General features: G+C 36.4%; 1 protein-coding gene across 2 annotated transcripts in view; it reads left to right on the top strand.

The window, feature by feature from the left end:
- The first annotated feature begins 880 nt into the window (after window positions 1-880).
- The window catches only part of LOC121861883 (NAD kinase 2, mitochondrial-like), a 16057-nt gene continuing 1978 nt past the window's right edge, over window positions 881-14959 (top strand). The window contains exons 1-6 of one of the 2 annotated variants that reach the window (XM_042359790.1): window positions 881-1005; window positions 5443-5666; window positions 7871-8146; window positions 8477-8589; window positions 9909-10014; window positions 12624-12729. In XM_042359790.1, the coding sequence (XP_042215724.1) occupies window positions 5451-5666; window positions 7871-8146; window positions 8477-8589; window positions 9909-10014; window positions 12624-12729 (817 nt within the window). In that variant the 5' untranslated portion in view covers window positions 881-1005; window positions 5443-5450. Of the gene's footprint in view, window positions 1006-1122; window positions 1340-5442; window positions 5667-7870; window positions 8147-8476; window positions 8590-9908; window positions 10015-12623; window positions 12730-14959 lie in introns of those variants that run through there. The other variant, XM_042359786.1, reaches the window with a different exon arrangement.

Genomic DNA, 14959 nt, shown 5'->3' with positions numbered 1-14959 from the left:
GGCAAGGGGGGACCTAGTTGAGGTTTATAAGCATCTCAGGGGGCACTACTCAGTTGAGTGTCCTTACTTGGAGCTGGCGGACGCTCGCCCCACAAGGGGTCACAGCTCAAGATTGAAGAAGCCGCAAGTCCGGAAAACCGTGAGGGCAAACTTTTTCGGAGTGAGGGTTGTAAACTCTTGGAACAATCTACCAGAGAGTGTTGTGACGGCACCGAGTGTGAGCTCTTTCAAGACAAGACTTGACCAACACTGGAGCGGGTTCAGGTACATTCAGGAGCCGGTGCATGCCCAGTATTTGCCAACAGTGCGTGACAGAGACGTGACCGATCGCCCGGGCGGCTAGCGAGCCGACCTTTTGGTGAAGAATATAAAGGAAAAGAGACGTGACCGATCGCCCAAGCGGCTAACAAGCCGATCAGTGGTGAAGAGGATAAAAGTAAAAGTAAAAGTAAGTGATCAGGAAATAGACGTGTCCCTCCTTTTGTACCACGACCCGTTCAAATGTATTAAACTTTTCTTATTATTTATTGTCCCTGTAACCCCGTTGCTATATATTATGGCTCGAAATTAGGAAAACTGAGTTTTCATGGACAGTCCAAAAGTATCCAGAAAGTCGCTAGATTTCTGTGGATATCTCTAGATTTGCGACAAGTCGCAAATCGCTCTAAAATGTCGCTAGAAAAAAACAAAAAGCTCTAGATCTAGCTACAAAGTCGCTAAGTTGGCAACTCTGATTGATAAACAATCTTCTTGAACTGTGATTCATTTACTAAATTCATTAAAAGTTCATGGTTAGCTGCTGCATTATTCTTTTTGCAACAAAGGCAAAAATATATAAACCTATTCCATTCCTCTAAAATCATTTGTAATAATATTACTTTGCTGTATCAAGTTTAACAGCAGTGAGGTTGGGTAATGTAAACATTAATCTTAATGTTATCCTCTTTACCACTAATTGGTTTGTTAGTCGCTTGGGTGGTCGATCACGTCTGTTATGCACTGTTGGTAAGTGTTTTACGGGTTTGATGCCTTTGTTCAATAACCTCAAGTGAATTAAATTTGAGGTTTAGCTTTACAACATTATTAGTCTTCAAGTAAAGGGAGACCGAGCTCACGTTGCCATATGAACTGATGGAATTAAGCGATGTCAGCTCAGGCAGACGGTCAGCAGCTGACTGTAAAGTTGCACACTTATGTGGATATCTAGCAATTATTAACACAATATAACCTGGAAAATAAGTGTCCTATAATTGTACAGGTATTTTAATCAAGTGATTATAAATTATGAATAATTTGAGGAGTATCTTCAGCTACAGAAATACAAGTATTCTGAAAACAGGTACGTTAATTTTACGTTTTCAAGTTGGGGAAGATGCTGTCTTAGCCCGTGACTATTATTACTTCAACTGTAATTGTAAAGGAGAATCTGTTTTGTCAGTTTCTATAGTTGGCAAAACTATAATATCGGAATTTCCTTACGAAGCTGTCACAAGCTTGTTACTATTGCATAAAATATATAACCATATTGCTTTGATATTAGTGAGTAACACTGAAGGAAAAGTGGAAATCTTGGAATTAAAGATATTAGTGGTAAAGGTGGAGGAGACAGTGATTACCATAAGGAACGGTGGCAAATATGGAGGACTACCCAGCTGACATGTTATTTGTTTTGCTGTTTATATTCTTCGTAATGGATATTTTGCTGTGACCGGCTACGTTCTCAATAATGCTATTTTACCGTGAATGCACTCTGATTCGCTAATTATTTTCTTTTTAATATAATGGGGGTCCGCTTTATAGCTAGAAAGTCAGATAAGGTTAGGTAGGTGTCTTTGGTTGGTTTGGTCAGGTTCTATTAGGTTCTAGTAAATGTTGCCTCTTTTATAATGATAAGATGGAAAAAATACCCAAATCGAACAACTTCTGGTTAGGAATGTTTATAGCTACACAACGATCGATTCACGATGAAATAAATGCCAAATACCGTCAGAGTTAAGGTCACGTATCGCTCTTGCGTTGTTCACTGGTAATGGATGATTAGCCAATCAGACTGCACTCACAGTAAAGTAGTGTTAGTAGGAACTTAGCTGGTCATGGCAGAATATCCACTGCCGATACAGCAAGTCCTCACTTAACCTCGTGGTTCCGTTCCTAAAAACCGCGACGTTAACGGAATACATTTTCCCCATAAGAAATATATAAAATACGGGAATAACGTTCCCCAGCCTCCCTTTGCCCCATAAAATACATTACATATACATAAATTCAATGGAATTTTTATAGAAAATGGGGTCAATTTATAGTGTCACCAGTCTTTATATCGATATTAAAAATAGTTTTTACCTATGTATTTTGATGAGTTTCGAACGAATTTGATATCCATTTCCACCGGAAATCATTTTTTTTTTTTAGATCCCCACACACACACAACAGTCATAACGAAAAAGTTGGAGTTCTTTTTTAGAATAAATAACATTATATTACCAACCAACCAAGAAAACCTAACCTAACCCATTGTTCTTGCCCCAGATGCTTAAAGAGCAAAGATTGAGGCCTGGAGCTATGCATGAGCAGGGAGTCGTACCACCTCTGCCATAAGTAAACAAATCATGGCGACACTTGTTGCTGAGCGAAAGTAATAATCTTGAAAAATTAATATATCAGTTATCCTTAATTTCCGGTGGAAATATCATAGAAGAAAAATATCTTAGAATTGTGTAAACATTACGAGATACATATTTTTTATACGGAAATAAAAGCCAGTGTGATATTATAAATTCACCGAAAATAGTATATATTATACATACAAAAAGATGAATAAAATAAACCATATAGTATTGTACTTAATGATGGGCGGAGGTGGAGCGAGTGTGTGGTGGGTAGTGGAGAGGAGGGCGGCGGCTCCGTGACGATCTTATACCTAATCAGCGGGACGTTGTCCAAATCATGGGTATCTAAAGAGTAGCAACGTTATAACGAAACAACGTTGTCGGGGCAACATTAAACGAGGACTTACTTCTTATTCTTTACATATTTTCATCAGTGAGTTCTGATATAATAATAATTTTTACGGAAATTACTTTGTTTGATAGATAATTAGGCAACTAGGCACGCATTGCTTTTTCTTTCTCGGCGTGCTGTGACAGTACACAGCCAATCGGTAATTAACGACTTCACAGCCGCTGATGTTAAAAAGTGCTTATTTCTAAATTAATCCTAACCTAACCTTAGTTGACAAGAAAAACACGCTGCAGAAGCATTGTTCGAAGACTTCACCAATCTAACCAAAGAAACCTACCTAACGAAACCTAACTTCATATTAGTGAGGCCCAACCCTCCGGACCCCGGCTTATTAAACAGAAAGAACTTACTATTTTATGGTGTACTTTTACATTTTTTGTGAACGTGAGAGCAACTGCCCGATCCGTGTAGGTCATAAACATATACTGTACTGGTGACTGGCGTCGATTGGAGGTGATTGGCTGGTAATAATGTAGCAGATGGCTAACACCAGAAGGAATTGTTCAATTTTGTAAATTTTTTCTACAGATGTTCTTTGGGTTATAGTAATAAAAATGACATGACAACCATTTATTTTAATGATATATATATATATATATATATATATATATATATATATATATATATATATATATATATATATATATATATATATATATATATATATATATATATATATATATATATATATATATATATATATATATATATATATATATATATATATATATATATATATATATATATATATATATATATATATATATATATATATATATATATATATATATATATATATATATATATATATATATATATATATATATATATATATATATATATATATATATAATTTATTTATTTATTTATTTATTTATTTTTTCCTATCTAGAATCATAAAGCACCTGTAGTGGGCAGAGTATGAAGAATAAGCGATATTGCGGGGTAAAACTCGGTGGGAAAACTGATCATATGATACTAAAATGATGCCTCTGCATTTTGTTTGCGAAAAAATTACTTATTTACCGTAATTATTCTGCTGAAAAATCTGTCGTGTCGTCTGCTGTTCGTTTGTTTACAGTCTAACTGCTCGTTCCAAGCATACTCTCACATCCACTAAAAATTTAAAATTACACCTTGATGCTTCAATAAAGTTGCTTTCATTGGTACCAGATATCAAAATAAGTTCTTTCTCTTTAATGTAGTAGGGGTCAGAGCCCTCCGGCTAGGAAGTTAGGTAAAGTTGGGTGGGTTGCTTTGGTTTGTTAGGTCTGGTTCTAATAGATTTTGTGCATTGTTGTATCATTTTTATTAGGTACTTGCTAGCATTCAAAGAACATCTGTGGAAAAAATGAATAAAATCGAACGTGTTCTGGTGTTAGCCATCTCCTCCAGGATTACCAAAGGAACTTATGGAATGCACCAAGATTTCTGCATGATGCTAAATAAGAAAATGGAAATGATAATGCACAGAACCTACCCAAACCTAACCAACTTCACCTTACCTAACTTCTAACCAGTGGGCTAGCCCTAACCCCCACTCCCCGACCCCCATAACAGCAAAAGAATCTTATTGTACTTTAATATCATGATGGGTTGAGTGCAGTGATGGTATCCGACTGCTACACTTAAACAAGTATTTTACCTTTAATTTCAGTTCCCTGCAGCATTTTGGACACTTGCATATCCTTCCAATAAGTTCCTGATCACATATGAAGTCCTTAACACAGTCTTGATCCTCAATAAGCACAGATAACTTGTGATAACTAATGGAAAAGGATCCCATAAATGCATAAGAGGCAAAGCATCCCCTTCAGGGAGAACAATGAGGAAACGTGAAAGTGAAGTCTATCAAATTGAAAACAAGTGACAAGCCAATATTTACAGCACAGGTATTAACACCACCCCCAATGAGATCCTGTACGTTTTAGTAGAGACTTTCAGTAATCTAAGCACAGTTGTGATTATATCATCACTCAGAGTCTATATTTTGTCTCATTTTTTAAATGTTTTAGACAGTACAGTAGCATAAATCAATGGTCCCATACATCTCCAGTCTCTTCAGATCTTCATTGGACCTCCTCTCCTACACATACATTCAGAAAACACACTGCTGTTTGACTGGACTATTATCCCTGCAAGGTTCAAACTAATAAATACTTAATGTAGCATCTGATACTCACAAGATTAATTCTTTTTCATTGTTCAGAAAGTAGCATCTGATACTCGCAAGATTAATTCTTTTTCATTGTTCAGACAAACCATGGTTCTCAATTAGGGATCTTTGCTAAATATGTTAGCCTCAGAGTAGATTCATTATTTGTTTGTTTTTAGTACAGGTTACCTCTATGTAAAGGATAAATTTGGTATGAATAAATAAACCATATATTTCATGTCCCTCTCATACCCACTGTTCCACAGGAGTAACAATGTGTGGCTGTAGAAGAAGTTATGCTGTCATGTCCCCTCAACACCTTGAGCCAGGAAATTTTAAACCAAAGAGAGTCCTCATACTGACAAAACTTTCAAGATATGAATTTGAAAAGCGTCGACACCCAGAACTTACTGAAAGGCAACTAGAAAAATGTCTTACAGCAAGAGGATCAGACTATAATATATTACTGTACCATCATTATATTCATAAGGTTGGTTTAATATACTGAATTAATATACAGTACCCATCAGATGCTTTTGTCATTGCTTCCATTGGGAGTTAAGGACACAGATTTCAAAAGGATATAAGAAAAACAGTTTAGATAGGATAGTGATAGATGCAGAGTTTATCTCAACTCTTGCAAGTCTTCTCCCACTGCTGGTACACAGAGGCCAGAAGCAAGAGCAACACACACCCTCCCAGTCTTCTTTATTATATATTGTTTTTGGTATAGATTAAGAAAGTATTAACTGGTGTGAGAGGAAAGTTATCAGAGACAGTGAGGAGCTTCTGTATAGTGAATTGACCATGTCTTAGAGTTAGGGTCCAAGCATAGTGGGGTCTGGAGGTACTGTTGTCCCAGGGCCCAGAAAGCTGAGGGGCCCACGAGGCAAAGTATCTGTTACTGTATTGGATTACTTGTGAGTTGGGCAGTTGTTGGATGATTGTCGGGACGTGGAGTAGGTACGCTTGGGCTCTGCTTGGAGTGAGTGAATGGTTAAAGTTTTATGCCAGAGTAAGTTAATTTAGGATTGGGTGAGGTGCTATAGTTACAATATATAACTTATACACAATAGGAGTAGTAAGGATGGTTGTAGCATGTCTTACAGGTACAGTTTGGAATTCAGAAGTGATAAAAAAGATTGGAACTAAGAGCTGTTGTACAGTGATGATATTGTCAGTCAGTAAAATGGTTATAAATATTGGTAAGAGTTTGTTGGATGAATATTACAACATTATTGAACATTACTGTAAATGAAATAAAAATTATTGTATTTAATAAATGTAGGATTAATCTTGGAAATTCCATTAAGAGATGAGCCTGTAGCCAGGCAGTTCATAAGTTCATATAATATCACCCACCTTGCTCAAGGGTTTATACCCTGGTACTGTAAACTGTAGACATTGGTGGTGAGACTAACTAATCAGACTGATTAGCTATCCTTATTTCATTTGTTGCCATTAATAGCAGGAAACTGCCGAGTTGTAGCATCACACTAACTGTGGATGCAACTTGTTTGAGCTCCACCATATTCAGCTCCACTTGCTTGTTCACTACTCCACAAAAGGAAAGAGGGCATCTAGCTGCAGACTCAGCAAAATGAGATTTCCAAGCTCACTCCACCCTTTATTGCTTGATACCCCCTGCCAGATGCCTCATGTTACAGAAGCTAGCTAAAAAGAGGGAGGAGGTGGTGCTAAAAGATTGTTCCACTACCAGAGCAGGATAAATCTGCAACACAGCTCACAAATCTTACTTCCAATTTTCCCATCAATGACTATATTTGTAATGGGGAAGTATATGGTTAGGCCAGTCAACAGTGTTTAGGATTTTGCTGGGTCTAGACCCAAAAACAAGATGAACAACATTTTGTGAGCTGGCTGTTGTTGGGCATCAGGCTGTAAAGTGGAATGGAAGCTGTACAACCTGAAGACTGATAAGCTACCAGAATTTGGGCAATATTTTCAGGAGAGATAGGAAGTGAAGCAGAGCTTTTAGAAATAGTTCTACCTGGGAAAGGAGTGACAAAAGAAAGCTCAGTGTGCCATCAAGTGTAGCAATGTCAAACAGAATAATGCAGTCTTTGTTAGTGATCACTAATTATACATAGTTATGTGACACTAGATAGGTTTGTATCATGCTTGTGACATACAGCTCCTCCTCGACTTACGACGGAGTTAGGGACCCAAATCCAGGTCGTAAGTCAAAATGGTCGTAAGTCGAAAATGCTTAAATAATACATAGAAAATCTAAAATGGGTGTCTCTTTTTCTTCTCAGCACCACAAAACTCTCACATTTAAGCTTGCCAGCCATTTTAAAGTGAATTACAAACAAAAATTTTTGTCAGTACACAGCACAATCACTGATGTTGGGACTCGAAAATACGTAATTTGAAAAAATTTTGGTACGACTGAGGCAGGTCGTAAGTGCGGGTGGTCGTAAGTCGGGGAGGAGCTGTACTGTATATGAGTTCCGTTTTTTGGGGGGGGGAGGGAATTGTGACTGTGTGGTTGGAGAGTAACTAAAGAAAAATGGTTGAGAAAAAAGATAAGATATTGCAAAGGAGTAGATGATGAATTAAATATGGGAATATTTATGTGTGGAGAGAATGAGAACTTAGTGACTAAACAGATGCATCAAGTGAACTGAAAGACTAATGGTTACATAAATTATATCATATGTATTTCTTTAGGGTGTTGAAAACACAGTCAATAGTGTCTTCACTGCAGCCGGTATCGAGACAAAAACTGTGTATCGGTTTGACTACACAGAGTCAAATATTCAGTGGGCTGATGCTGTTGTGACCACAGGTGGTGATGGAACCTACCTGCTTGCCGCTTCAAAAATTTTAGACAGAAACAAACCTCTTATTGGGTTCAACTCAGATCCAACAAGATCAAAAGGACAGTTGTGCCTTCCACAAAAATACTCTGTGGAAGTTAAAGAAGCAGTTGAGAAGCTTTTGAAGGCAAGTGTTTATTTCCTTTTATTGGTTCAGTGAGGCTGTTATTGTTTCAAAATTCACAAAGGAAGAGAAGAAGAGTACTATTAGACTGGAACTGAATCCACAGTTTTTCTCTCTTCATTTCCCCAAAGTGGAGTACAGTGCATTTACTGTACAGTATTTGTTTAACAGATTTTCAGAGAATTATACCTGTCCCAAATCATCCAAATGTAAATATAAAGATAACTTGTTAGAATTACTGTCTCACATAAGTAAATTAATTTTATTTATTTATTTTATTTTATATTTTTTTTCCGTGTCTGTATCTTAACATAGTTAAGTTTGCACCAACAGGGAAAATTCCGTTGGACATTCAGAAGCAGAATTCGTGTCACACTGATTGGTGATGACATTTTTAAACCTCCTGTGGAACTTCATGACCAACAGCTTCGATACCATGAATACAGGTATTTTCTTGCTTGATATTCTATGTCAGGTGACTTGTTAGTGTGCTTACTGCTCTCAGGAGTTAGGGACAAAAGACCATTCCCATTTGGCAGTTGAGAGGTTGATAGTGCCAGATATGATCCTAACTGTGGGATTGCATTCAGAGTCATGTTCATTTATAGTGAAGGTTATATATATTAGGACTGTATTTGCCCTAAGAATGCTACTATTACTCTTATAGGGAATAGCTAAAGACAGATCACTCCATTGAGGTATGTGTTAGATATACCCTATTTGCCGGCAAATAAGACGCATTTTTATTTAATTTTTTATGTATCACAAATTACCCTGCATCTAATGCGCCTGTATTACGGATGGGAGGCCGTAGGCGGAGGTGCCTAGCTAGTGAGTCTGGGATGAGCAGTAGTCCACTAAGCACAAAAATTGTGTTACTAATAATAAAATACTGAAAAACAAGCCAAATTATCACAATCTATTATCACAAACTTACGGCAAATTTGACGAAGACGCAAATAATGGCTTACATTGGCTTAACGGCAGAGGGAAGTTCACAACATCTCACTGTACCTCCTTCCCCAGCAGACGTAACCCACACCAGATACATGTCTTAAATTAATTAAAGACTGTATTGTCTTTAAGAAACATTTGTTTATTATCTAAATGAAAAATGCCCCTAGAAAGATTAAAGAAATGTTAACAGAAAGTTCAGCCGCCAGTCAGCCTTTTGCAATGAGTCGATGACTCCAAAACAAGAGTGATGGTGTTACACCCTGGTGGTAGATCGCGGCAACACAAAACATCACAGGGAAAAATACGAGTCACATTCTGTTGGTAATTCTCTTGACCAAAATATAAACAAGCCACACAGCTTGCTCTGATCAGAGGTAGAGTTGGGTTAGTATAATGTTACTATATATGATTTCCTACTTGATTCTGGTATATATTGTATTTACATGCACAAAATCATATGTTTTCCCCTTCAAAACATTTAAAATTACTTTCAATAATTGTAAGACGAAATGTACAAAAAAAAAAATCCCACAAAATATCCTTGTAAAATAGGAGTGCGTCTTATATGCCGGCAAATACAGTAAATACAGACAGTTATTGACTTACAAAATATTTCCTTCCAGTTTATGATGATTTTATTTAACCTAACTCTTTTATTTCAAAATATATTGGAATTTTTTTAGAAAGATGTGCAGTAAAGTATAGGAAATGAGCTATATGTTATCCACCTCAAACTAGTGTCACAAAAGATTGCCTCTTTAACTGAATGAGAACCTTATACTGTACCTGACACTCAAGTACTGCACAGGTACTTGGATTTGGAGCCTCATGCTTGTGCAATACGGGAGAGTATTCCCCCATGCAGTGAAACAGGAATGGCAAGGAGAGTACTCCCATTCTTGGCCCTTAACGAGGTTGGTGAATATGCATCGTGTTTTTGTATAATTAAAATTGAATAATAAATTGCTTTTTTTTGTGCAGGTGGTGTATGACCAGCATTAGTGAAATACACACGTCATGTGGACTGTTTTCTTCTCCGTTTCTCTAGTGTTTATATACAGTACATTAAATTATTATCAACAAAATACAGATCAGATTGATTCAACCAATACTTATCATACACCTACCTTGCTGAAAGCAAATTTTTAGTTAATATTTTCATGTCACTGTGTTACTGCATGAAGCAACATAAATATGACAGTGAATGTTAAATTTTTATATTCGTAGTTAATTGTTTAAGGTGCACCACTAACTGGAACACCTACTATAACAGGAGGTTTTCTGGAGTGTTAACTTAGTGTTTTCTCTCACCTCTGTAAGGAGACCTAGAATCTCAGAACATCTATCATTTTATCTTTTTACCTCCCTTCTTTTGTGTGGGATGGATCAAGGGGGTACATGAACCTCAGAGAAGAGGGAAATAATTGTGATTGTGGAGCAAGACAAGTGAAATTATCCACACATACAGTATTTGCTAACAAGTAGTGTACAAAGTGAACAAGTGCCAGTTGAAGTTTCTGTGTAAAGTTACTTAATCTTAAATTTTGTAGCTTAGGAAACTTAGGAATACCTGGACTTAAATAACCATCCCCAAAATTGCTTTCTATAATTTGCTTTGGCTTTTCTTGAAATACTCTCATCATGACTCCCAGACATATACTATATATAAAGTAAACTCGCAGTATATTAAAAAAAAATTAATGAGCCTGTGTACTTTTTCAAGAATTAATGAACTTTCATACATTATTAAATCTGCTAAGTCATGACTTTTTTCCTTTACTTCCCAATTAAAACTTTCTGTTGTTATTGCTCTCTTTACCTCTTTCTTTTTGATCATTACCTTGTCTGTGTATCTTCATCTCTGACCTTTTACACTAAAGTGTTGCTGTAACTCCTTAACTCCTTGTCAGTTTCCATCTCCAGCATTTACACTGAAATATGGTTCCACATAACAGTACAGTCAATGATTGAGATGAAAAAATGACTTGCCCTCTTCTGCTGCATTTTGACTTTAATATTTTAGGTCTTCCTAATAAGATGAGAGAAAATGTACTTGTACGTACAGTATATTGTTGAAAACAATGATTCTCTCCGGTAGCAAGTTCTAAAAACCTTGATTATTGTGTATATTACCACGACCAAAATAAGTGCATTCATACATGGAATGCTTAAGTTAATTTTTTATTTTTTTTTTGTAGTATCTGTAGAGTAAAGTATTAATGTCATAATTAGGTGGTCATAATAGGCAAGGGCATTTTTAGATCAGTTCCCCGGCTTGACTGAAGATGGGTAGAGCATAAGAAATTACAAGAGACAGACAAAGTATGGAAGAAGCCTTTTTAGTCTTAACACGTGACCTTCAAGATAGACTACTGTTGAGTACTCCTGGGTAGAGCCTACCATAACGGCAAAAACACATACTGTTTGGATAATACAGGACCATCGTGCCAATAGGCACCAACAGACTCTGCTCAGTGATGCTTATCGGTGGTGTATCCTATAGGTTGCTTATTTTGTTCTTTTGGCCATAAAATGGGGTTTCCTTATCTCAATCCAATAATTTCCACCATCAATGTTCGTATGAGAAAAGATTCTAAATTGTTGAAATATTATTGTGGGCACTCATACAAGAGACTAAATTTGCTAATCAATGTCATCAATTGTTATCATGTCTGCTTGTGGTGTAGTTAAAGGTCTAGATATGGTACTTTGATTACATACTCAAAGCATATTTTAAGTGGGAACAGGGTGGTGCATACCTGTGTTTGAGAAAGACAGGCAGCTTTAAATACTGTACCGGGTACTTCAACTAAAACTTCATCATCAAGGAGTTTTAATTAGAAGTAAGAGAGATGATGTGAGTAAAAGAGAAACAAGATGGACTGTGTCATTAGTGCATGTAGATATTAGGCGAAGAAAGACTGACACAGATTTTTTAAGTAAAGTGTAGGAGAATCAAAAAAACAAAATTGATAAGCAGAGTAAAGGATAATGTTTGTTAGATGAACGAACATGTACAATATATACTGTACTTCAGTATTAGGGAATGTGCAGGGGCTAACTGTATCACTGATGTTTGGCGGTGAATATGCTTTTACATCCAGTTATATAGTTAAAAAGTGATAGCTTGATATAGATTATTTAAAAAAGAATGGTGTTATGAAACTTTTGTGATGGAAATTCATTTCCGAGGGTGAAAATTTTTTGGCAAATAACTGCATTAGTTTTTGAAATGGTTATTACAAGGAATCTTTTTCTTTTTCACACCTGAGAGAAATAGTGTTTCCAACAGTTTTTTTATTTATTTTTTATTTTTTTTATTTTACAGTAGCTTTTTTTTTTCCATGCCCATTGCATTATGCAATAACATTTTGAATTGAGCAATGTAACCTGTTAACTCTGTGATGATAAAGTGCCGTTATGCAGAGCACAAATAAAAGGTTAGTGTTTTTGTTGAGAATTGAGAATTGCTGACCTTGCTTATGCATTGTGTTTGCAGTGAGTGACATGCATTTCCCCATAGGTGTTCATAGGGGAGTGTGTGTCTGCCAGAGTGTCATATATGGAGTTGAGTTTTGACGATGTCAAGGGAATCAAGCAGAAGTGTTCAGGACTAATTGCCAGCACAGGTCAGTAAGTGTATGTACAGTATACTAGTTTTACTTGGAGGTTCATGAAGGGAATGGTAAGATTTTTCTATATTGTGAATTTATAAGTACAGTACACATGCTGATTTTAGATACCCTGTAGTAGGATGATGATGGAGATGGTGCTAAATATTTTATGCAATTCAAATCACAATCCTAGATCTCAACATGGATAAAATTTGTATACTGGAAAAAAAAATAATTTTTATATAATTACAAATACATTTATTGTTTAAACTTTTTTTTATCTTTATTTCAATGTTGATGTGTATTAGACAATTGTTTAGAGTTTTATATGCTGAATAAATGTACAGGTATCCCTCGAGACACGAATGGGTTAAATCCCCCAAAAAACATTTGTTAGGTGAATTTCTGTATCTGAAATAGAAAAACGTGTGGGAAAAATAGGGCACGGTTTCCCAATGACAAAAATACCCCAAAAATATGAAATTGGTTCACAAGCAAGAACAAAACCTACTTCACTAATGATAAATAGTACACTGCTACTGTAATTTACTGTACTACCTAACACATGAAAAATATTTATAAAATACACCCACCACTTGTTTTACTGGGGGGTTACGTTCTTCAAAACCACGGCTTAATTAACAAATGCGTAAATTAAACATAATTTTCCCATAAGAATACATGTAAATGGTACAAGTTAGGGGAACCATCATATACCGTACCGCACAGGGTACAAACAGTGCTCTCACTTAAACCAAGCATGCGACCAACCTCCAACACACACTATCCTCTCTGAAGGCGGGTAATCTCATTTAATTTCACGTCCATTGCAATTGTTTTTCATGCCTTTTTAGCCTTAGGCGCTCCAGAGGAGGCAGATGAACGTTTTCCAGCCATGCTCAATGGGGGAAACAGCGTTTAACACTAAAAAGGTACGTGATAAACACACAATGCAAATGAGAGCACAGAGAAAAAGTAGTGCTGGTGTGAACTGTGAAAGTGATACGCGGGAAGCTTGGTGGACGTCGTTACAGTTTTTGTACAGAATACTTCATTATCTTCATCATTAGTAGGATTAATCTTTATTATTATAATAATTATTATTATTAACAATAATATTAAAATTTTTAATGTTGACATGACTGCAACTTTATCGTAATAACTTACAAGCACTTCACCAGGCATCACACTTGACTCCACTGCCAGGTGACCGGGCCAATACGTGCGGCAAATTTAAACTGTCTTGACCGCGTTATTTAAAAAATAGGTGCGCGTTAATTAACTTTTGGTATTAATTGAACAATCGCGTTATTCCAAGAACATTTAAACCAAACACGAGTTACCTTGTACTGTTTAACTTTGGTACATTACCTTATGGGAGGGCAGTCTGGGCTCACCACCACAAAGAGGTGGGCTGAGTAAGGGCTTTACTCAGTGAGATGAGGAGGATTGTCCACCTCATCACTGCTGTCTACCAAGGACACCACAGTCACACAGGAGGATGAAGGGGTGGAAGAAGTGGGACTAGAAGCTGAAGATGCTTCATGTTGCTTTATTACCTCCAGCCTTTCATATTTTCTTTGGGATGTCATGAATACACATGGATTAAGAGAGATCACTTCACACACACACACAACAAATGGTGGAAGGAAAGATGCAGGCTTGTGGGACATATGGGAGGGAGGGGGGGTAATGATCAGTAAGCGAGAATACTTTCTCTCCGCATGTCTTCCCAAGATGGATGCGCCAAGTGACTCCCAGCGACCGAAATTTAAATTTTTGCCAGGACCAAAATTCATATAAGCGGGGAAGCTTTCATTCTTGAAATAGTGGTGTTGATTTAGGAAATTCATATAAGCGAATATTCACATCTCGAACATTTTTATCTCGAGGGATACCTGTAGCTGCTTTTGACCTCAGCCATCAAATGTGCTAGGTTCAGACCCTGTTAAGTCACTTGATGTAATTAGACCCACAGACAGATTTTGTGAGGGGTAGATATATGCTTGTATAAATAATTTTTTTGCATTTAGCTCAGTCAAAAAGACATAGTGACTCGTGTGGTGTAGGATACTAACTTAGTCCTCCAGGATTTCATGGTACAAAAGTCCACATCATGAAACTGATTACATTATTATGGATGGTTGGAATAGACTACAATGAGAAGGTTTTGATGTGATTAGTTTTATGTAAGAAAATAATTTTTTTATAACTAATCAGCAGTATTTGTTTGCTTATTTGTACA

Source organism: Homarus americanus, unplaced genomic scaffold, assembly GCF_018991925.1.
Source record: "Homarus americanus isolate GMGI-L3 unplaced genomic scaffold, GMGI_Hamer_2.0 scaffold40248, whole genome shotgun sequence".
In the NCBI taxonomy this organism is placed as follows: domain Eukaryota; kingdom Metazoa; phylum Arthropoda; class Malacostraca; order Decapoda; family Nephropidae; genus Homarus; species Homarus americanus.
This window is presented reverse-complemented; position numbering and strand designations above follow the sequence as displayed.